The sequence below is a fragment of the Cyanistes caeruleus genome, chromosome Z (genome assembly GCF_971803275.1).
Source record: "Cyanistes caeruleus chromosome Z, bCyaCae1.hap1.1, whole genome shotgun sequence".
Lineage (NCBI taxonomy): Eukaryota > Metazoa > Chordata > Aves > Passeriformes > Paridae > Cyanistes > Cyanistes caeruleus.
The window spans coordinates 56688856-56713600 of record NC_141732.1 but is presented as its reverse complement, the minus strand read 5'-3'; the positions used below and the strand labels follow the sequence as shown (position 1 = coordinate 56713600).

At 36.9% G+C, this 24745-nt stretch overlaps 1 protein-coding gene across 1 annotated transcript in view; it reads left to right on the top strand.

Moving 5' to 3' along the window:
- ANKRD31 (ankyrin repeat domain 31) overlaps positions 1-21708 on the top strand; it is a 64045-nt gene extending 42337 nt beyond the window's left edge. Inside the window, 6 exon segments of the mRNA XM_023943434.2 lie at positions 1493-2546; positions 5893-6033; positions 6610-6706; positions 10472-10604; positions 10606-10649; positions 21486-21708. Of these exon segments, the coding sequence (XP_023799202.2) occupies positions 1493-2546; positions 5893-6033; positions 6610-6706; positions 10472-10604; positions 10606-10649; positions 21486-21637 (1621 nt within the window). The 3' untranslated portion in view covers positions 21638-21708.
- Positions 21709-24745: the final 3037 nt, after the last annotated feature.

Below are 24745 nucleotides of genomic sequence, written 5' to 3'. Positions count from 1 at the left end.
TGGCTTATTACTCTTGTCACACAAGCCATAGAAGATCAGGAGGCATCATCACATTTTCCATCTTCCAGTTGTTCAGTTAGTTGGCTCAGAGAGAGAGAGATACTACTTACATTGTTTCTTTTATTTACTAAGATGTAGGTACTAGCATCTTCTTTACTGAGGTACTTGGATATATCTCTTACCTGAGAAAAATTAGCAAAAAAAGAAGGACTTATTAGTGGCTGTAAGTTACTTTGTGACTTGAGTCACACTGTCTTTGCAGCTTCTTCTGTACTTGTATAGCAATAAAGCAACAAAACTTCCCAGATCAAAAACTGCTAGAAAAGTGTGTAGGAGCCTCACTGGGCTGTGTAGAAGTCCATAGTTGTCATGGATTACTCAGTGGTACGCTGATATGTTGATGGTATGTGTATTCTAAGCACATGAGCTACCAAGCAGTATGACAGTACAGACAGCAATACTGTCAAGCAGTGTTTGTTTTTGTCCTTGTTCTGAGCCATCTAATCTTAGTGTACCTTTGTCCTGATGCCCTCAACAGTCTCTTTTGAGACTGGGGTGGTGTTACCTGCATGGCACTTCTGCAGTGGGTGGCCTTAAAAGCAAACCATACTGCAGTTCCTTATCCCACAGCTTGTGTTATTTCTCTATCTTCCCAAAATGGTGCCAGAGTGGTAGTGATAACATTTATCCCATGAAGAGGAATTAGGAGAAAAGAGTATTATGCTGAGTTGATGGCTCTTGTACCAAAGAAAGTGGGGTAAATAAAGACTTCCCTTCCAGCAGAAAGGAGGTAAAGTTCCCCAGGGAAGGGGTCTCACATGAAGGAGGCTCTGTCTGGGAACAGGATCTCATGAAGGGTACAGCATTCCCAGATTACACAGTCAACATCCTAAACTGTTCTGTCCTCTTTACTTAAAGGTCCTGTGGCATTATTACAATGGTAGCTTTAGGAAATCTTTTGTTGTGTACACCATAAAAAATCCTTACAGTATCATGCTTAGGGAGCTCATCCTGAACTCATTTTACAATGCTCCAAAGTAGACATGAGTTTCAGTGTGCTACTATGATTTGTGGTAATAAAAGAGCAGTTGTTGATACTACAGGCACAGTTACGATTCTTTGAATAAAGGGTGGTATAAGAGTATATATCCTGTGAATTAAGACATGGTATAGGCAAGGCTATTTGATGATTTTTTTTTGATGAGTTTTTTTGATGATTTGATTTGATGATGAGTTTTGATGATTAGCATTCTAATTCTATATGATTCCCACTTTCATCTTAATTCTACGTCCTTCTATGGGATTCTTCACTCGTTGTCCATAAACGTGGGGTTTGAGCATTAAACTTTATACATGATAAAAATATTGTTCAAATTCTAAATGTTGGCAGAGTCCTTTGAATCTTATTATTGTCCTTTGTGGGTTACATCAATTAAACTCTTTTAATTTTGTATTTACAGTAACTCGTGTCCTTAATTTTTATTTTCTATAGGACTTCAGTGGAATCATTTAAAAGACGTGCACTAAGGAAACAATTAGTTAAACTTGCTTCTAGGCAAAAGAGCCTGTTGATTGTTACCCAAAACCAGGAAATATTAGTGCAGAAAATACAAAATTGCAGGAAAACAAAGCAAATGTTCAATTCATCAGCAGAGAAGCAAATCTCAAACTTAGATATTTTTCATGGAAGTGATACAAGACAAAGTTTGACTGCTAATGAAATCATGTGTCCTAATACGGTAGCATTGAATACGGGGCTTGGTGCCAGTGCACCTAATGGAAACAGAGTAGAAGCACACGTCTCTTTGGAAAATAGATTTTCAACTCAGGAATTCATCCAGCACCCACACAGCTGCTTGGATGAGACAGAAGCAAGTAAAGAAGCAATTACAAGCAAAGAGGCCTCTGATCATGCTTTGGCATCTGAAAACAGGGTAAGAGAATACCCCTTTGACAACATGTCAAAGCTGACAAGTGCTGCAGAAGTGATGACATTGCCTTCAGAACCTACTATTTCCACTGCTAAAACTAAGTGCTCACAGCAAAAAGACATTGATTGTGTAGCAATTGTAGGACAAAGAAACAAGTCTTTAAATCCCACTTCAATGACCAACACATTAAATATTGTAGAACCCCGAAGCACTGTTGTCAATAGAAATGTCTATCAGACAACCAGTGACTGCAAGCAGGTTCTTTCACATGAGGATCTGCAGAGATATGTGAATAAGAAAGAAGCTTTCCAACAGCAGCCACAGCAAGCAACTTTGTTAGCATCTACAAAGAATTTCGCTAATACTTCGCAGCAAATGGTCTTGCGAAGTAGTGAGAATTCATTTAATGCCAACCTGATGCTTAGTAATCTTACCTTAAATACAGACTCTCCAGCAAATATCAGTGAGAAATCTTCACAGAGTTATGGTAATCAGGAATGGGAACAAAAACAAGTGAGATATAGATGGAAGAGTAAGAAAAAGCATCAGTTGATAGATCTGCTTGAGTTGGGAATGATAAAGCCTGGAGAAAATGTTTTAGAATTCAAACTGCAGGTAATTGTTGAGAACGAATAATATTAATATTATTGGATAATGAAAATACCCCACACACTATGTTGTGGAAACAGCTGATTTCATGGTTTAGTCTGCATCTTCAGCACTTACTAGTGAATATTTTTTATTCATGGATTGTAGATAACTCTTCATGAGTTTAAAAGGTGACTGATATGAATGAAGTCTTCTGTCTGCACATAATTTTAAGACCCAGAATATCGCATATGTAAAATTTGTGTTTAACTTTGCGTTACCAGTTTGCTAATGTTTCTTATTGCTAGAAGCAGAATGGAATGGTTGGCTGATCTACAGTGTGTAATACCTGGTTTTCATACTGGAAGGAGCAGGAATGTAATTGTTGCTATGACTTAATGTCATTCTTGGAAACAACTGTCAAGTCCCTCAGATAAGAAAAGTGATATTAAGGATTTTGTAGTGCTGTAGTAGGCATGACTACATGCAAAATTACTTGCTTACGTGCTGGTTCTGTAAGCATACAGTATAGTATTAACCATATTTAAAAAAAAGTAAAAGTATTTTCTTGATACAAAAGCATATCCCTGTCCCTCCAAATACAGAGCAGATTTGCACAGCAGCTGCCACGGCCTGGCTTAGTATTGAGCACATGAGGGAGTCATTGACTGAATTCCCAGATCTGAGCTAGTATCATGATTTGACACTGGCCAAATGCCAGGCACCCACAAAAGTCGCTCACTTGCCCTTCCCTGCCACAGCTGGGCAGAGGAGAGAGAAAAATTTAATGAAAGCTTCATGAATTGAGATAAGGACAAGGAGAAAACACTCCAAGGACATAACAGTCTCAACTTAGAGGTAAAAAGTGAAATTATTATGAACAAAATCAGAAGAGGATAATGAGAAGTAAAAATAAGCTTTTAAAACACCTTTTCCCCAAATCCCCTTCCTCTGTCCCACCAACAGTGCAGGGAGACAGGGTGTGGGGATTTTGGTCAGTTCTTCACTGAAGTTCTCTTCCACTGCTCAGGGAGAGGAGTCCTTCCCTTCTGAGACCACAGGGTCCCTCCCATGGAACACAGTTCTCTGTGAACTTCCCAGCATATCTCTGTGAGCATCCCAATCTCACGAGCAGCAGTCCTCCCAAAATTGCTGCAGTGTGGGTCACGCTTCCATGGGGTGCAGCCCTCCAAGGACAGGCTGCTCCAGCCTGGAAGCAGGGCCCCCTCTCTCCATCGAGTCTTCCACAGGATCATGGCCTCCTCCAGTCATCCACTTGCTCAGGCACAGACCTTGGTGTCTCCATGTTGTTCCCCTCACATGTTGTCACCTTCTCCTCTTCTCTGGCTAGTAAAAACTGTGCATGTCACCCTGAAAACTAAGCCTTCTGATCTTGTTTTCATAATTTTAGTTACTTTCCCAGGAAAGTAACTGTAAACGTAAGTGACTGTAAACGTAAGTGTTTACACATTCCTTCTTAGAAATGTCTTTGATGGATGTTTCGCATGACCAGTGTGATTGGGAAGGTGGTAACTTATTTATCCAATCCCTAGTCATTGTCAAGAATCTATAAATACTGGAGTCGGAAAATAAAGTTACTTCTTTTCCTGTCACACCAGTGGGATGTGTTCGTGTGCATCATTCCGTGTCCTTTAGCAACTCTGTGTCCACTTTATTTTGATTTTCTTCTCAAATCTGTTATCACAGAGGCATTACCAACATCTCTAATTGGCCCAGGCATAGCCAGCAGCATGTCCCTCCTCAGAGCCATCCCATATTGGTTCTGCCAGACATGGTAGAAGCTTCTGGCAGCTTCTCACAGAAGCCACCTCTGTGCCCCTCCCCACTACCAAAGACCAGGCTGTGCAAAACCAATAACAGCTAGTTAGTTTCCAGCTCAGCATATTGATAAAAACATGAAGAGCTCTTTTCAGCCAACTTACCAGTTTAGTTAATGTAGAAGGAACTCCTTTTCCTATACTTATAATCTCAGGAATGCTTTTCTGCTGAGAGCTGCCATTTCATGTGGTCTTATGTTCTGGAACATAGAGTAGTGTAAGTCACAAGGCTGTACATCAGGCCATGTGATAGGTATGGAGACATGCTTCTGTTTTTTGAAGAACATATAATATTCATTTGAATTGCAAGATGCCTAGGTGGAAGGATGAAAAATTCAGTATGCCTACTGTAATTTTTCAAGACAGTTGTCTGCGATAGCAGCTTGATGGGTGTGGATCCAAAGGAATTATAACCCAATGCTGCAAGTACTGGTATTGAACAGGTAGAGAGAAGTAGAGAAGTCAGTGATCTTTATTAGGATGAAAATAACATTTATGTTTTGGAAGACAAAGCTATAGAAATTGAAATTTAGAAGCCAGTGTCTGTTGCATTGCAAAGATGGTCAGTAAATTTACCTTCTTTATCATTATACAGATGTACTTGATAACAACATACAGATAGTACGTAGTCCTTACTTAAGGTTAGCTTTAGGCTAGCAAAATGCAGTTGTTGAGCGCTGTAGATCTGGGTTGTGAAACTGTGAACTCAGTCGAGTGCTCATTGAAATATTTGGGTTAATCATCTTAATTTAGTTCTTAAAGCAGCCCCAAGCCAGTGGATATGGTGGGAGATGGTTCAGTATTTGCTGGTGCATCATTCTCTTACTTGGATTGTTTAACCTTATGAAAGATAAGCGACCTTACTAAGTTGCAACAGAGTTGATCAGTTGTTGCATTATTTAGCTCTGTTAGTCCAACTGAGGCCAATATGAAAAAAAAATTACTTACTCAACTATAAACAACTATAAATTGTTCTTCTGGAGAGGTGTAAATGTTTGCAGACCTGGGCTGTACTAACATTATGAAAGAGGCATTAGCAATAAGTTTGTTCATGCTTAATTTTGCATAAGGTAAGGCTGTCAGGTTCCTCTTAAAACATGCAAGTGATATCCCTTGATGTAAGTGAAATTTTTGTGCAGATATGTTTGAATGGTTGCTGGAACTTCTTGTGTAGTAATTTCTTGTTGTACAGATGTGCCTTGTGTAAGTGCCTGAATTCACTACTGCAAATTAATTAATTCAAGGCTTTGTTATGTGTAAGTGGACCTAAGATACAAATACAGTTCTGACAAATACACATAGGGAGATTTGTCCCCTAGTTGGCTAAAGCAACTGGTTATAATTATTTATTCTGGTGGAATAAATAATCTTATTTTATAAAATTTTTGATAGTGGTATTAAATTACTTAACTTTTTCAGAGAAAAACAGAACTCGCTGAAACTTTTCAGCTGTATTGTTCTTTGGTATTTTTCATGTTTCAAGGATCTTATTTCATATTTGTTCATTTATGAATTGAAATTATTTCATTTTTAAGGAATTTAGTCATAAAGCTACACTCTTAAAGAATGGCAAGATCAGAACCAGTAAAGGACAAGTACTACAGAATCCAGTTCAGTGGGTTAAAGATCTACTAGGAAGTGATATTTCTGTGACATGGAAGTATGTGTGGAATAAGGTATGCCTGATTTGATTCTCAAAGTTACCAATAATGAATGGCTGTAACAAGTTTCACTAATCTAGATCTCCATACTGTTCTTAAAGCAAAAGAGGGTATAAGCCTAAATTTTAAACGTCATCTTAATTTTAATGAATGAGCAGCAAAGAAAGAGCTACATAGCTGTATCTGTACAGTGGTGAACTAGTCATTAGTGTTGAAAGAATGCAGAATGCTTACACTGTAAACTAGCAGGGATTTGAAGGAGGAGTTTTAAAGATGATTAAGACTGATAGAGAAAGTTGAAAGGTAGTTTGAATAAAATGTGGCAGACTTACTGAAATATCAGTGTGTCATGCACAACTGTTGCAAACACACTGGCAGAGTTTAAAGGGGATTACTGATGGGCTGTATTATGCTTGGGGTTTTTTTCAATTAGTATTCAGATTAACATAATTTCTCCTTGATCTTAGATTAGGCTTACAAGTTAATAAACTTGGTTTTAAAAGAAAAGTAAAGTTTCTACACCTATCAGAAAAAAAAACCCCAAAATACTAATTAAAACAATCAGTTACCCATCTAGATTTCTTTTTACAGGTTACATATCTTGGGACAGAATTGTCAAAATTTAGTGTCAGTGAGGTGTCAGTTTCCAGTGACCTGGAGTTGCCAACACAGAAAGGAAACCCTTCCGGTAGGTACCACTTAAAATCTAATATTCTTCATAATTGAAATCAGCAGTAAGTGATTTCTAAAGAACTTAAAGTCCAAAATTCCTCTATTACTGATTTTTTTCTGGAGTATATGATTATCACAGATCTTGATCTTGAAATGTAAATAGTGCCAGAACTTTTACATGAAGTCTAAAATAGTACACTTCTTCCATAATTGTATTGTGTGAAGAGAATAGTTACTAATGATTTGGTTGCTGTGTAAAACATTTTTATATGAAAGTATTTACTAAAAAGTGAAGTTTCAAGTAAGCTATTTCAATTTTTTTTAGTCTATTGCAAACTCGGATACACTAGCATAAGCTTTAACCTCATATACGTCTTCAAATCATATTCAGTTATCTGTGTGATGGAAATCCCAGTATGCTCAAGCAACACTAATAACCAGGAGGATATTTTATTCTCTAAAGATAGATAGTCAAAAGAAACAAAGTGCACTGATGTGACAAAATGACACAGAACAGTTTTTTCAGAACTGCCTAGCAAACTTAAGAACTTTAGTCTAATTTTGATAAGCAATGTGTTCTCAGGGAAACACAAGTCCCTTTGACAGCCAGTTGTACTTCAAATCCATAAAGCTTTTTTGCTTTTGGGATTGGTTCTGTTAATTTGATAAGACACTGCAGTTCATGTGAACTGGGATACCAGGGCTGGTCTGTTTTTAACATACTGAAAGTAAATTTAAAGATAATAGTTCAGAAGAGCTAGCTGGATATTCAAGCTACTGTGTTCTACTGGTATTTGCTTCAAGCCAAGAGCTTCCAGATGCTGAGTTTACTTTGCCTTGCTTCGGTAACTTCAGTTTATACCAGGTGTAAGTGACTTATAACTGGTTTCAGTTTCTGAACTTTTTGATAGACCTTTGAAAATTCCACTAGTTCTTCTGAATTATTTGTATGATGAAAAATGTATGATAAACATTGTAACTTCTAGAACAGAGAGATCAATTTACTCAAAAACTACTCTTGACAAACAAAAATCAGTCTGAAGTTCAGTAAGTGGTTTTCTGTAGTAAGTAGTAGTAGTAAGTAGTCCAGGGTGATCTGCAAGAGAATTTAAGGAAGTATCCTTCCTTAGGGCAAACTTAGAGAGAACTTCCAAATGGGGGTCCCCCAAAAAAAGCAAATTCAAGTGGCCCCTCCCCCAGCTGTTTTGGGAAAAAGATTTCCTTGGAGAAGAGTGGAAAAAACACTTACAGAAACTGAATAATTTCTGGTTTATTTATTTATTTAATTTTATTTTTATTTTCTGTTTTTATTTATTTATTTAATTATTTTATATTGTTTTATTAAACAATAAAACCTCCTGCTGTTCGATGAGATGGCAAATCAAGGAAGAAAAGTCCTTTGTGGTGTAGCTCGGCCTGCTCACGTGTTTATCAGTCCCTCCGGTGCTGGAAAGTGCCGAGGCCCAGGCCCCGGTGGGCCACAGCTGTGAGCTCCTGGGGTTTGGCTGGGTGTTCAGTCCAGAGCAGGTTTGAACAGATCCAAGGAAAAGGGGGAAAAAACCAGTCCAGCGAACTCCTCTGCCTCAGCTAGCTAAAAACTAACTAACAGCAAAGGAGAGCTCTGTCCTGCTGTCTGTCTGTGCTGCAGACACCACAGTCCAGGAGCAGCATGTAGGGGAGTGATGCTTTTCCTCAACACAAACTGCGGCTTCTTCTCCCCCCCTTCACTCTCAGAGCCAGTCTTAAAGGTGCAGAACTTAATATGTAACATAAATTAGGTGTCTGGGGATACAAGCATCATAAAGTCACCCCAGGACAGGAAGTTTTTTTGTGATATGTGATTTAAGGTGACAGTAACCACTTCTTAACCACTAGTCTTAAGTGAAAAGTTGAAGGGGGGAATGTCAAAGTTCTCTCAGTTTCAGTTCCATTTAAGGTACTGCATGGCCAGATATATAGGATATTAAACAGTGCCTTAAATTATTTCAGAAGAGGATTAATCTGCACTGTTGTTTTGTGGGTACAGGTCTGGTCATTGGGCAACCCTTGAATGATTTCCAAGCTCAATTCATGAGTTAGCTTGTTCCAAGTGCTTTTTCCAGCAGGCACTTTGCCTGCAGCCAGCCAGCTCAAAAGCAGAGGAAAGTTTGTTGGTGTGGTTGTGAACTATTCTTTACTGCTTGCCTGGAGACCTTCCCAGCCACTCTTTTATCTTTCTAATATGACTAGAGCCTGTGTATATTATATAGTAGAAGTTCTTTCTGCTTTTTAGAAAACCAAACTTTTTATTCATACTGTATTAATGATTTTTTTTTCTTTGCATCACAGAGCATTATTAAAAAAGAATACTAGGGCCGGGGAATTTGAGCAATTTTGGAGAAGAATGCTATTATTTTAAATACCCCTCCCTCACTCTCTTTGTAGCTTCCCATACCTTGGCTCAGTGTTCATTGAGCTACTGTATGAAAAGCATGGAGAAATGGGAAGAAAATTATACATGCAGTGGTTGCATCTAGCCATCTTGTAATAGAAAGAAGCATCTACCAATGAACTTTTTGTACAGCCCAGTTTAGGAAGTGTTTCCTAGGAACCCCTACCAAATCAAGGCCCCTTGGCAACAAGAGGAGTTGCTGTTCTGTGGTGGCCAACACATTAATGATCCAGTGTTTCAGCTTGCTTGAGATTAATAAGGGGCTTTAAGGTTTATATAGCATCAGACTTCTAGCTACCTTAGGGGTGTTAGTACAAAAAACTTGAAGAGCCTGTGAAGTAAAGCAGTCCCAGTAAAGTTAAATACCAATGCAGGTATTTAACAGAAGTATTAGAGATTGCAATTTTGGAATTGGTCATTTAAATCTTAACTAAATTTCAGTGTATGTATCTTCAAGTCTGAGTCTTTAGTCTCTTCTAGGATCATGCTAGCAGAAAGTAAGAAATACTGTATTCAAGCCTGAGAGAAAGGTGAACATTAAGCATATAAGCAGTACTTTTTGATTATCTGTATATAGGAAAACAGAAGAAACAGTTATTATATGGCTTAGAATTTCTCTGTGCTTTCTGATACTTGAAATGATGACATAGCATTTGCTAAAAATAACCAAGAAATAACAAGGATTCAGAAGCAGATGTCAGCTGAAGAACAGATGTAAGTTGCAGAGCAAATGTTGGTGTTAGATATTTCACATTGAAATTCCAGCGAAGTGGCTTAAAAGCAAAGCTTATTCAGTTGTTACAGCAAGTGTGATATGCACATTCATTTTGCAGATTGCTATTTCAGGAAGACAGTCTGGAAAACAGCATGACTGGTCCAACTTTTGTGCTCAGGCAATCCCTTACTGCCTTTAATAACCATTAAGCACCTGTAAAGATTAAAACAGCTCTTGTTCACCTTTAGTTCATGAAAGTTCCCAAAGTTTTATGGAAGAAGAGTGTTTTCAAGGGACTCTAAATGATTTCTTAACGGCTGAAACATAAGCTGTTTTGAAAGGTTTATGTTAGTGTTATTTCAGGTATGGAGTATTAAATTTTCAACTGAACTCAGTAGGAATGCTTGAAAGCAAGTAATAAACAAGCCCAAATCATCTTACAGGAGCAACTGCTGTGCTGGTAAAGGAGCAAAGGCAAGTCTGCCATTGCATGTGTTAGGTGGTGTTAGGCTAAGTGAAAATATGGAGAAACAAAATAATAAAAATAAAAAGCATAACTTCTCTGTGCATTAAAACATCAGTGTTAAGTGAAACTTTTTGTTTTTTGAACAAAAAGTATCTTTTTATGCTTCCAGGAGAAAAATTTATCATAAGGGACACCAGCATTATCAGTACTAGTAGTGGCTCCATTGCTCAGCCTCTTAGAAGCTTTGACCTGAGTAATATGCAGCCAAACATCACATCCTTGCCACAAACACAAGTTGTGAGAGCTGTGTGCTGAAGGAGAAGCAGTTGTTGCCAGGGAATTTATGAGTAAGTGTTTTTTTAGCAGTCTAGAAAACCTAATGGTGGATGCAAGGGCTATGAAAGAGATATGAAAGGAAAAAGAAAAGTAGGTGGCATGGAATTGATTTGTGTGTGGGTGGGAAAGAGTGCTGGGGAAAAATTATGATGCTGATGAGGGTTTAGATTGATCTAAATGACCCAATAGCAATGTTTTTTAGAGCTCAATATGGTTGACTCTCCTGTGTCCAAATTAGAAGCATTTTGCTGTTTTGGTGTAGTTAACAAAATAACTTCATTTCAAGTACTCAGTTCAATGTCTCAAAAAATAATAGTATAGAGAAATGTCTTCTGGATTTAGATGGAGAAATATGATACATAAGCATTGCTAAATAAGCTTGTGTAATCTAATTTAAAGGGTGCTGTAGAAATACTGAAGAGGCTCTGACCTTTGTAACTTTGTGTTTTCAGTTTTGCATTTTTACATTGATTGCACATTAAACCCTATCTGTAATACTTGTATGACTTGAACAGTGCCTATTACACTTGATCTGGTATGTTTGCCTCTTCCACCTGTGATTATGCTACAAAGGGATGACCCTGACTGACCCTGACTGACAGTGCAAAGTTAGAGTGATCAGCTCAAACCCCAGTGCCAGATAACTCAGCACTGGCATGGGTAACAGTGCTGAGCCAGGTCTGCTGTGGGAGGCAGGAAGACAGAAAACAGAAGTCAATCTAGTCTTTTTTTTTGGTCATTGTAAACTAAAAGTGCATCCACATTTTAAAGCAATTCTTAATGCTTCTGTACATAGGCCCTACAGCTATCTTGCAAAGAATTAAGCTGAGAAATCTCTGCAGAAAGTTCTTTGTTATCCCCTTTTTTTTTTTTTTTTTTTTTTTTTTTATTAGAAGCAAGCAGACTTATTATCTTAAATGCAGGACAGAGTATTTGGAGGAAAGCGGTCTTTAAAGTTACAAAAAATAGATTGTGTAGTAGTGTAGATTGCTACATTTATTTATATCAAAAAAAGCAGATTGAACTGCTCTTCGATATTAATTGAAAAGTAACAAAGATTATGGTTTATAGGAGTTATGTTTCTCTGCTGAAGAAATGAACAGCCATGTCGCCCTGAAAACTCAGCTTTTGTAGCTTGCTGACATAGTTTTCTAAAGACCGTCCCAGGACAGTAAACTGTAAACATGGATATTTGTACATTCTTTCTGTTACACGTCTTGTGATGGACATCTCTCATGGCCAGAGCGGTTGGGAGGGTGTTATCCTGACCATCCAATCCCTGGCCGTGGTCAGAAACCTATAAATCCTGGGAGAAGAAATAAAGTTCTCTCTTCCTTTCACCACACTTCAAGCTGTGTTTGTGTGATCTATTTCGTGACCAGCGGCAACACAGCCACATTGAAATTTTCCCGAATATGGCTACAATTTGTATTCTGCTTGCCAGAATAATGGTATTGTAGCATGTATGGTCATTGTCACCCTACCATCTTTGGTGCTCAGTCCTGAATGGAAACAGTTACAGCAAGAGTATAGAGTAATTTTGTAGCAGAAGTAACCATTAACAGACCATGGAGATGATGCAAAATTAAAGATATATGTTGTAATAAGAATTAATAAATTTGAAATTTACAGGCATGTTGTTCCATATATAAATTTTTGCTCATACCTCCTATAATTACTCTGTTGATTGAAGAAAAAAAAGCTGCTGATGCAGTATAATATGTACAAATTTAACCACCATCTCAGTTTCAACATCTCTGCCTTATGGATCTCAAATCTTTTGTGTACAGGTCTGAGTAGAAGCTTCTTGAGTTTCACAGTCTGACCAAATTTTTTAAAGTAAACTGTAAAAAGCAAACTCCTGTTTCAGAAGGAAATTCCTTTGCAAGCATCTCAGGATTAGTGCTTCAATAAGTCTCTTAAATGAGGTTTTGTAAGTGCTGTGTGAAGGCCCATAACCATTACTGCATTGCTTTGCCCTCTAGTTGTGTTTCCAAAGAACTAGGCACATACACAATGCCACTGCTGTTTTACTTTGTGCCAAATAAAATCTGAATGTAAAACTCAAATGTATAAATTCACTTTAAATAGTTTACTTTGTGGGCTTTACTAGTCCTGGAAAAGGATAGAAAGGTAATTAATTTCAGTTTTCTTGATAGTGAGTTGTTGTGTCTTGTACACCAGTACAAAGTTGTGACATTGAAATGCCTGACTTAACAGGAGAGTATTTAAATCTACGTGAATCATTCCAATAAAATGAAACTTAGCTATTATGTGTGTCAGTGCCATCCAAAACAAGTGCAAAATCAAGCTACTAAAAAACACTGCATGTGTATATTTGCAGCAGTCTTCCATTATACTTTAAATTGTAAACTTTTCAGGACAGGGCTTTCATGTGCATATATGAATCATTGAAGATACTTTGTAACATAATCCAAACTACAAATCTAGCCCATTTTACAATAATACATTTTCTGCTGTACTGTACACCACATGAGAACCCCAGGTTCTGGTTAGGCTCCAATAATTATGTCAGAATCTACTTTAACTAGAAAAATTTGCTATTCTTCATGTTTTTGGAGGAAAGTAGGAAAAGATTGTAAATAATATTAGTGGTTGAAAAGTCAAGATATAAACTGAGAACCTCAAGTTTATTATTTCTAACAAAAATGACATAGCTGAATATATCTGAATCTTTTGGACTGGGTATTAATGAAGTAGTAGCTTATCATACCATCAATAATGTCAATAGTGATGTGAAAGAGAAGTACTTGAAATATTTAAAAACCTACAGCAAACGAACCACATACAATAAAAAACAAAACCCTGACATCTAATACATATCTTTTCCTCCTTACCTATAGTAGAATATTCACCCACTGCACTATGTCCCCGTTTATGTGTCTCTAAAAAACAGGGAGATGGGCTATATATTTTTTGTATTTTGTACTTTGGAAGAAAAGTGAGATTGTACACAAAAATGTCTATCTGTAATATTTTTCAGTCTCTGGGGTATTTCAAGGTGCAACTATTCCACTGTTCTCTCTTCTTTATGGTGTACTGACGAAATACTTGAAAGTACTTTCCAGTATTGTAAAGTTACAGGCATTTGCTTTACGTGTTTACATACTTCACAAAGAAGTGCACAGTTCTGTCTGCAGAATTTACAAAGCTGTATTTTCCAGTAATTGCCTGAGGTATAGGATTCCCTCACATTGCTTTCCACAATCCTCTACCTGCTGTTATTTGACTGTCAGCAGGGTAGGAGGTAAAATGTCACATGATTGATTCAGACTTGAGCTACATGGCCAGCAAGAGCCAAAAAAAAAACCAAAACCAACTCATTTTTCAGAGGGCCAAAAATTGTGTGTAGGCAGAAGGCAGGCTGCATGCCATGGGAGCCCGTTCTAAGTATCTAGTACTTGTATTTCTTATCTGTAAGCCAGATTTTTCTGAAATTGGAAAATTACTTCAGAAGAAACCAGGTGATACTGTGATTACTCAGAATCATAGGCTAACATAGATTCAGTGGGACCTTTGGAGGTCTTTAGTTCAACCTTCTGTTCAAAGGAGGAGCAGTTTCCAAGTTAGATAAGATTTCTTGATGCCTTGTCCAGTCAAATTCTGCATATTTTCAGGGACAAGTATTCCTATGCTTAACCATGCTCATGATGAATTTTCCCCCATATATCTAGTTGGAAACTTGCTTTTTAGAAATTTTGGCCTTTTTTCTTTTTTATACAGAAGCTATATTCTCCTAAGAAGTCCAGCTAAGAGTATTTAAAACTGACTCCTAGTTGAGTGGTTTGAACTTTGGCTTTCTGGCCTTTGTACTTTGTGAAACAAGTGGTAAAAATATCCTTTGATAACTGACCCATCTTCTTAATTAATCAGGTGCACTATAACATTTTAATCTGCTTTGGTGGTCCCATGGAGGCTGAGAGAAAACTGAGACAAACAGAACTGTTGTAGATTATTTTCCTGGAACAATTTTTTTTTGTCTGTCTTATGAAAGCAATAAATGTAAGGCAGTGCGATACACATCAGCATTTAAGACGCACTGGCTTCACCTGCTGCTTTTCTTTAGGCAGACTATTTTGACATGACATTGATTATATGAGGTGAAAATATTATGAGATTACCTGATGATTTTACCTTGGGAAGTGTTCAAATTTTATCTCATTTTTATCTTGTGGTTTTTTTCAGGAAACACTTTTAACAAAGTTATGAAAAATATTTGAAACGAAACAATTCAGTCTTTCAATCACCATGTGAAAATAGTGTAGGAGAAGGCTTTAGACGTTGTTCTGAGGTTGTACATAAAACTCAACAAACTAATTACAGCTGCTGTAGATTTTGCCAGTGCATGAATGGATTGTTGGTTTTTCAAAGCACTGTTCTGACCTGAACTGAAACTTGATAATCTTCCAACCAGCATTTTAATCTGCTATAAACTGCAAGAATTTTAGTGTTCTGGTTTTAATTACCCAAGTTTGGAGTGGGAACTTTTTATGCGCTATCTTGGCACATTAATTTCAGGTTTTCTAAAATGGTTAGAAATAATTTTAGAGAACCATTTTCCTTTCAAGTGAGTATACAAATGAATCATTATATAATCAAGTCTACAACAATAACATAATAGGTTAAAAAGAAAGAATTGCATCCTGGGAACCTACACCCTTCTAGTCATACCAAGAAATAGTCTTCTACAATTATTTTTAAAGCAATCTTTTGGTCTTTCAAGGAAGGATACTACTATATGCATTTGTTGACATTGAACACAAATTCAGTAATATTGATGTTTAAATAGAGTGAGTGGCTTAATTGAGAAACTGACATCTGGACATAGCTGTCCAGCTGTTCATCTGGACAGCTATGTAAAAATATTTTTTGTGAGAACAATTGAACCAGCCATTTTTTTTTTTTTTTAATTTTGGAAGTTCTTATTTTATTTATTTATAAATTCAATCCTGAAGATAGATTCTCTTATGGGAGGATGTGCACAGTTCTCAGTTAGTATTGGCATATATGTCAATTATACCTCTTTCACCCTCGGGGAAAAAAACATTTTGCATCTATAGCAAAAGAGTTTCTGACATTTAATTTGTAATTTTGTTTCTCTTAGCAGTTATTGAAACATTTCTGGATCTCTACAGTATATTGGCAGACTTGACTTTGCCACATTGTTAAATGGATAATGTAACAATTATCTTGACGCACCAATTGAAGGTCCTTGAAAATAGTAATTCAGAATGTGTCACACACTAAGCATTTGTTACTGTGTAACAGCCATAAAACACCCTCCCCCCCCCAGGATACATAGGACAAGTCAAAAAACAGTTACTGTATAAGATAAGAATGTAGGCAGAAGGTTAATAGAAAATAACATTCATATCACTTGTCTGGGTAATGCTCTGAAGAAAGGTATAAAGCAATATTTCTATTGTACATTTTTGAGACATTTACAAACAGATGAACTATTAACTGTGTCTCTTAAAAAAGCATAGCATCTTTGGGTTCATTTGTGGGAACAATACTTTCTACCATATGAAATATAATGTAATTGAAGATTTCAGGGTAAACCTTGAAACTGATACCTTAGCATAAAAGGCATGAATACTTGGTCTCTAATCATACCTGCAAGTTCTTTTCCCATGCAGACACAGTATAACAAGAAAGGCCACTGTTGTGGAGTACTTTGAAAGAAGAATTATTCTAAACATCTAGTATTTCTTTCTGCTTTGTGACATTGTTTTTGTCAATAAAGGACATAAAGACAACATGAACTTCTAAGGAATACTATCCCTTATTGAATGGACAAAGAAATGTTTCTTTCTGAAATATACCATTTTATCTAGAAGGGATGAAATAAAATAATGAATTGTGAAAGTATTAATTAAATTCCACATTATTGCTATACAAATTTAAATTATTGGCAGATGATGAACTGAACCTATAGATCATCTATGATGAGTTGTACCTGATATGTGAAGAAAAAAGCATAGGCTAAGGTACTATCAGGAGGTGCTCTATAGCCTTCTGGCACTGTTATAGCTGTTCTTTGAATTATCTGGTCATTATAGTCCATTAAGGAGCTTCCGAACTGAAATGATTTATTTAGTATTATGATACTATAAATAACCTTTGATTATTTTTTTTTTCCAAAGGTTCATAATTACCAGTGCAAAAAATGCAGTGTGCATGATTTAGGTCACTTGATAGATTAATTAGATTAATTCTTGGGGAAGAGGTACTTTCAACATTGCAATGAAGATAGACACAAAGGATTGCAATGCACTTAGTCAAAATCTCTGCTGTGGGTACCGCCTTAACTTCAGGTGTATGACTGACACGATCGATCTGTGCATTAGAAGAAGATGTCTCCTTACCGATTGCTTTATAAGGACAGAGGATGTGGACTCCAGCATTTACAAACGAAAAAAAGAATTGACATCTATATCATGTGAAGTGAATCAAGAACTGTGGGGAGACCTGAAATGAAGGCATTTAGAGGGAAAGAACTATAAAATTACTGGGAAAGCATTATATTTTATTGGATAAAGTTCTGGTCTTACAATGGCAATCTGTCCACACACATCTCTTTTTCCAAAATACCAGGTCTCAACCATCTTTTCTTTCCATTTGATAGATCATGAATTTAAAAAAAAACCTGAAGAACACAAAAGGCAGTTACTTGCTTTCACTCATGCTTCAGGAAAATACTAAGTAAAATAAGTTCTTGATATGTCTCTAACAGGAACCATTGATATATTCTAATCTTAGGAAAGAAAAAGAGCTATATGTACAAGGCCACTACATATCTGGGTTAAAGGGAAATAAGGCATAGGAAAACATTAGTTTCAGACTCAACTGGCCAAAAGCTCATATTCCTCTAACTGAGACTTCTTCTTCATCCTTAATAATTGTAGAATATAATGAACCAGTACCATATTGAACTGCTCCAGTAAACTTTTCAGCTTAGTAAATTTCTGGTGTTAATCCAGGTTCCAGTGCTCAGGCTCAGTGTAATAGGTAATAGGAACACTTAAACTGAAAGAAAAGTTATTTTCAAAATACTCACTAGCAGAATTATTGTGCCTCAATCCAGTAGCAGCATTTTTTTAAAGATTCAGAAGGCCCAAAAACGTTGTTTATGTGAAATGCTGGCTGTCATTTCTGAGTCCTTACTTGGTCTGAATAGACAATGCCTGTTGGAACCCCTGGATTCTGATCCCCTGGTGACTGGTCTTCTCTAAGTTCTTGAGGGGAGTGTGGATAAGGCCCAAGAAACTTGAGAGTACTTAAGACAAATTTTTGTTCTATTAATATTCCACTGTGTCACTCTAGATCAAATGCTGTCACCCTTAAGTATGTTGTTCTTAGATCTTCTCTTTGTTTATGGATCTGTAGCCTGTGTCTAGACTTGCTGTGCTGAACTAGATCCTTTTGACTCAGAAGAACATAATCTCCTGTGACTTTGCCAGGTACTGCAAATCAGTTCATCTTTAGCACAGATCTGATAATAATCATTACCGGTTTTTTAGAAGCATTTAAACAGTATTTACTGGTGCTTGTAAATTTGCTTAAATATGTTGCCTATACTTCAAGAGCATTTAAATTATTTTAAAGATAATTTACACCGATAAGATAGTTATAAAATACTTAACCATGTTTTTGGATAGTTCCTGTACTTTCTTGCTTGGGAAAAATAAGATAGATACTACTGGGATTTTTAAGACCTTATCTTTCAGGAGCTGTTTTAGTCATCAGACAATGGTGACTCTGCACTGAAGTGACAATTCAACCTTTATGCAACTGGAGATTATGGTCTGACATTCATGTAGTTGCACCATTAATGGAAATTCTCCTTAAGTACAGTTTTCACATTCTTAGCAGCCACAGCAGACAAGGTCTGGTAGAGATGCAACAAAATGGAAACACAAGCTGAAAACATTTAGAGTGGTTTCCAAACTATAGGACTAAAATAGATAATATAAAGACAGGAGAGATGTCGATAAGCAGGATGGAAAAGCTATCGAAAGACAACATGTGTTTTCCCCATATTTATGAAAAAAAATCCTCATTCTGATATTGATACTTTATTTTACAGTTCATGAAGATGATAGAAAACTGACAGAATAGGACAGCCAGGGTGGAAAAGCAGAGAAAGACCCTGCCTGTGTGTCTAAATTTACTAAGTTTGCTTCTGTACCTGAGGTAGTGAGTTTTGGATAACAGTATAGGAACCCTTGTTGGCTGATTACAGCACCTAAACTGCCAGTCTTTTTTAAGGGGATTAGAGTTAACAGTCAGCAAAGAGCAGGAAGAAAGCCTCAAAGTGGGTATCAGAAGATTAAATGTATAGCAAAGAGAGAAAAAAAGGGGAGAAAGACTTGAGAAAGAAAAATGCTAAGGATGTTATCATTGGTGTCAGAGGAAGAAACATGGGGATCAAAATACTGATTCATACCTACTGTCTGTGGATATAGACAGTATCTAATAGACAGTATTTATCTAACACTGGTGTGAGAACTGAGGAAGGCAGCTTTAGGATGTATATATTACTGTGGTTTTGCTAGATGTTGACTGTTACCTAAAATTACTGAGAAGTCAAGAATATGGAGATTAGATATGTACTTATTCTCTCAGGTAAAGTGTTTATGGTGGAATACTGATGTTTAATTAACAAAATATTAATCCAATAGGTAAAACATAAATTTGACACAAAGGAATCAACAAAGAAAGCTATTAGCTGCTGCTGCTGAAAAAGGTGACTTCAAACTTCTTACACTTCACATTTGAGTTGAGAATTTTTAGTCAGTAAGTTAAATCATTGCAGAGAAGAGCATTTCCAAAGTAAGAAAATAGCATCGTTTTCCAATTATGATCTATTAATACATGTTGTTAAATTAACTTTGGGCTTTGCTAAGAATTTTCCCTCTGCTTGTGTACAAAATGTGGACATTTCAGAACAGAATAAAAGCATCTTTTCAACAAACTAGAGCAGGTTGAAGCCATGCTTATCATGCCACTGTATACTCAGCATTAATGAAAAGGTTTCATTTCAATTTCTGCTACTTTATTTTATTTCTAAAAATTCCCAGGCATACTTTAAAATAATTTTTACCTGAAGTTGTCTTTAAAACTATTTTGCGATTTTTTAATCCAAGCATTCCTTGTGCCCTTTAAAACACCACTTTCAAATGAGTGTATAAGTTGGCTTCTTCTGGTGTGACTGCTGCTTCATAAGTGTGAGGAGTGTTGTGATGTAACCTTTCGTGTGGGTCTCATGTGCAGCCTGCCCACCTTTGCTGCAGTCAGCGATACTTAAATATATTCCAGAAGTCACATCATACATTTTGTTCCATTATGTGCTGTGTTATATGTACTGTACATGCACTGAGCTTGCAAGATACCAAATACAATCCTGTCCTCATTGGAGTCGGAAGTTTTTCTGTGGGTGTCATAGGTGTGGAACAACACATGTCCTCGCATACAAGACTCTATTTGCACCTCTGAACACCAGCCTGTCTCTTCTAATGTCAATTTGCTGCTTTGCTGGCTTTGGATGGTGCGCTTTTGGAACTCAGGAAATGGCAGGGAAATTATCACCAAGTCATGGAATTGAAAGGTCTTACAACTCAAATCACACTGTTTGTTTTAGCACTGTCACAAATGATGTTTTCTATTCAATGAGTATATTTTGCTTTTTGGAATCAGTGTAGGTAACACAAATGAAAAATGGTGGCAACAAAGACTCTTTGGATGGCATATGATAGCCCAGTAATAATTACAAGCTTAATGGCCAACTGATGTCACTTCAAACATGTTTTCTCTGCATTTTGACAAGCATTTATCTTGACAGATCTAATAATCCTGAAATACGTATTCTGGTTTGCTTCTTGAGATACTCGAATGTTGTTTGGACACAATATTTTGATGTGGTTTGTTGTTTCAGTTTTGTTGTTGGTTTTTATTGTTTTTTTTAAACAGAAACCATCTCCACTTTCATGAGAGCTCTCTCTCTTGACACCATCTGCTATGTGTGACAGTTTTGCCCTCACTGGCAGTTTTCTGTGTTGGGCTGGTTGTGGCAGCTCAGCAGCTCTATTACTTTCTGCAAGGATACCAAAGGGAGAAAGTGGGGATGGAAGAGGTATCAAAGCAAGTAACTCTGAAATCTGCAGTTCCAAGTGCCTTTTGGACTCTGTGCTGTTATGGATCACTGTCTTCTAACATTTCTTACCGGTGTATCTTTACAATGTTACTTTGTTACTGATTTTTAACAGAATAGTTCAGCTTCTCTTGTATTGACAAAGGTGCTTTAAATTTATGCATTGCAATGGTTAATTCAGTCCAGCAGATATTCAGATACTGCAAATACGTATAGTTTTGTCCTGCCGTTTCTTCTGTACAGATGTGCACTTTCCTTTTTATAAAGTCATTTCAGGATGGGCATTCTCTGTGAGAGATTCCTTATTTTGGGCAATTACATTGAATATGCCTCTTTGTAGACATAATACATAAAATTCAAGCAGTACCAAAGAACAACTGTGTTTTCCTGTTATACAATTGGAAATGTCTGAGATGACTAGCTTCTCAGGCTGGGCACAAGAAGGTGTAGTGTGGCCTTTGCCTCATTGAAGACTGGGACTGAGTGAGACATATGGTAAGATATCACAAGTTTTACCCCACAATATTCCAGGAGCACATTACAGATTCTTAGGGATCACTAAGGTTTACAAGGTTCTGACAAACTGCAAGCACCATTTTAGGTAATAATGCCAGTGATTGCTTTCCATTAATCTAATTTACAGTCTGTAATAATTTGCATTAATTTCCAACAGGCTCTTCTGTCCAATTCAACTCAGTGGAAAGCCTGACACATTTTCTTCAATTCCATGAGATAGTAATGCCACATAAAGAGGAGTTTCTACCTTGCTCTGCAATGGAAAAGCACTGGAGTTTCTACAAAGAATGCAAAGATTTTGGATTCTAAAGACTTCTATAGTGCTAATGCTTTTTTCTTTGCCATCACTTAAAAGTAAACATGTGAGCTTTTAGAACTAAGTACTTAGCTACTGTCATTTTGATAAATCATTTGTCCAGCACCTGGGATAATGGAAAGATTGTTTGGGTAAGTGAGGAACAGGGAAGTACTTAGTAGCAGGCAAGGATAACTGTCAATATTTATTTTCTGCTGCAAGATTAAGAAATGGGGAAGTAGATAGGACTTACACACTGATGCTCATTGTGAATTATATTCCAGGTTGATTACTTGGTATGAGCTTTTAAGTTTTAATTTAAGATTAAAGTAACTGCCCGTGCTTGACGGGGCAGGACAGAAGCAGACAGACATCAACACTCACAGTCACTTCTTATACCTAAACCTGGAACTGCTGTGGCTGAGCATTTGCTATCAGAAATAGCAATGCCTGTTTGTGTAATAACAACATTTAGTTAGGTTAGGCAAAAAATCAAGATCAGCAGCCCTGAGAATCATCATCAGCTTTGCTTTATGTGGCATATGTATGTTAACATTTGAGAAAGGGAGCAGGTGCTCAGAGAGGTTGAAAGAGGAATCTTAGCTGTTGGAAATGCTCAGGAAAATTCCATTCAAGTTCCAGCCAAATCTCTCTGATAGGCAGAGAAAAATGTGCTGGCATGTGACAGGAAATGCAATTAGCCTGTTTGCAGAACACAATTTTTCCAGGTAACAGCATCTTAGATATTCATCCCAATCTCTGGAGGATTTCTATTTGTTTTAATTTTACAATGTTTGAATCTACTTTAGCAGCATATTTGTGACACATTGACTGTTAAGAGAGTTATCTGCATTCAAGTGGTGTTCTTGCTCTTTCATTCTTTGGATTGTAAGAAGAGATGGAATAACAGTACCTGTTACTCCTAACTCCAGTGAATAGGATGAGAAGTATCTCCTGTTAATACATATTGTCAGCAAGCTATTTGGAGTGTGAAGAGCTCTTCTGCAAAGATCTGATTAGTGTCTTAAACAGAAGTTGGTTTAGGGAAGTGAGAGAGGTCTGATGTTCGGAGAGCTAGTACAGTGCCCTAGGATGCATGAGCAATCACAGCCTGATGGGCTGAAAGAATAAAGACATGCCAATGGCCTGGAAGTCAAAAAAGGTAAGAGCTGCTGAATGACAGGTATTTTGTAAAGTCAGTTTCACAAAGAAAGAAAATGGAGTGTTCTCACAACTGCAGCAGCAAAACAAACCTGAAGGCATATTGTTTCAAAGGAAGTGCTCATTTACTTTCACTGAAAAGTAAAAGGTATTTGACTGTTAAAATTACCTCTGAATTACATGTTTGTTTGTCATTTTTTCTTTGTTGCAAGATGTCTAATAAAATTAATGTACAAAACTTGACAGGAATATTTTGGTCCATTATAGTAATGTGATTACGTGACCTAAGGCAATCCTAAGATACAGTGACAGAAAATTGAATTGATTCAAGTTGAGCAAAGAGGTAAAAATGCAAAGTGCTACATGAAAACCACTATCTCTTACAGATGCTGTATGTAAAAGTAATCTACCAGTGAGGCTTTTTTCAGTCTTTAAATTGTATATAAGCACCATGAGAAAGGCATTAGCTTGACAACATATAGCTTAATATGACTAACAAATGTAGGATTCTGCTCCCCAAATCTTAAAACTGTGAATATTCTCTAATCTCCCTGCTGGAATCCTTTGATCTTAATGTAAAGATCCATTAAGAGATACAAAAAACTTACAGCACTCAGTTTAAATGTATGCTTTTTAAGTGTACTTTTGCATAAAAATATAAGTGGTTGTCACTGGTCAAAGATAGGCAGCTGTTAGTGATGCTAACTGCAGCAGAGTAACAAAGCTTCTGCTCACTAATGGCAGTTTATCCTCCCAGTCCCTTCTGCTGCTTTCACGATTCAGTTCTTTTTATTTAGACCTCTTCTCCTAGGCTGTGAATTAGCACTTACTTTGGTGGTGCAGGCTGAAGTAAAAAAAGGATATAAAATGCAAATAGTTAGACAAACCTCCTGGTATTCTGACTGCTGTTAATATTCACATGGGGAATAAAAGGAGAAAAAGGTGATGCAGTGAACAAAAGCCACAAATTCAGATTCTTATTTCCACAAAATGATGTATTTATTTATTGCTGATGTGGAATAAAAAAAAACCCCAAATCAGTGGGGAGATTAATACCAGTAAGGAAAAATGCAAGACTCAAAACAAAAGAATGAGTGAGAAGGAAGATAAGCAACTGGGAGGCAGACAATACAACACAAGATCCATAGATTTTAAGGCCAGCAGGAACCAGTGTGACCTCCTGAGGAACACAGGTCAGAGGTCATGGAGCTCTGTAAGCACAGGAAACACATGGAGAAAAGAAGTAAAGGCAGGTGCAGAGAGAGCTAAAGTCATTCTAAGAAGATCAACACAAAACATTGCACCTTTTTGCCAGGCAAAGCAGAGCCTGTCAGGGAAGAGAATAATGGGAATAAAAGCCATCTTGGGAAAGGTATTTACAGTACTCTAAGGCAGAAATACTGCTTGGGTTTGATGATGGGAATGCCAGCTAAGGGGGAGGGAGAAGGATGAATAATGTTGCCATAGGAGTTTGGATAAATTCTTGAAGCAGCTGCAGTTGGCGAGTGTTTTGTCATGATGACACAAAGACTTTTTTCTGATCTCCAAACCTTAATACTAAACTGGAGGAAAATACTCTGTTTAAATCAATAGAATGAGCAACTGCCTACATGAGACTTGGGCCCTTTTTCTTATCACCAGTAGTCAGTTAACTAGTTGGGTAGGAAATGATGTAGGTGATCTGAAATTTGAACTGCTAAGTTACTGGCCATATCAAGAAAAACATGACGCAGGAAGGGAGTAAAACATTTCTAAAGAATGGGACTTTGGAACAGGATTCAAAGAACTTTCATGTGATTTTTGTATCTATAGGTTGTTCTGAGTTATGGATGTGGGTTTTTTTGTTGGGGTGTTTGTTTTTACTAATAAACTTTTTCTGTGATAGGAGGTTTTACCACTTACACCAATACTGCTGTATCAGAGTAACCCACAGGTGAGTTTTCCAGCATCTGTGGCCTCTT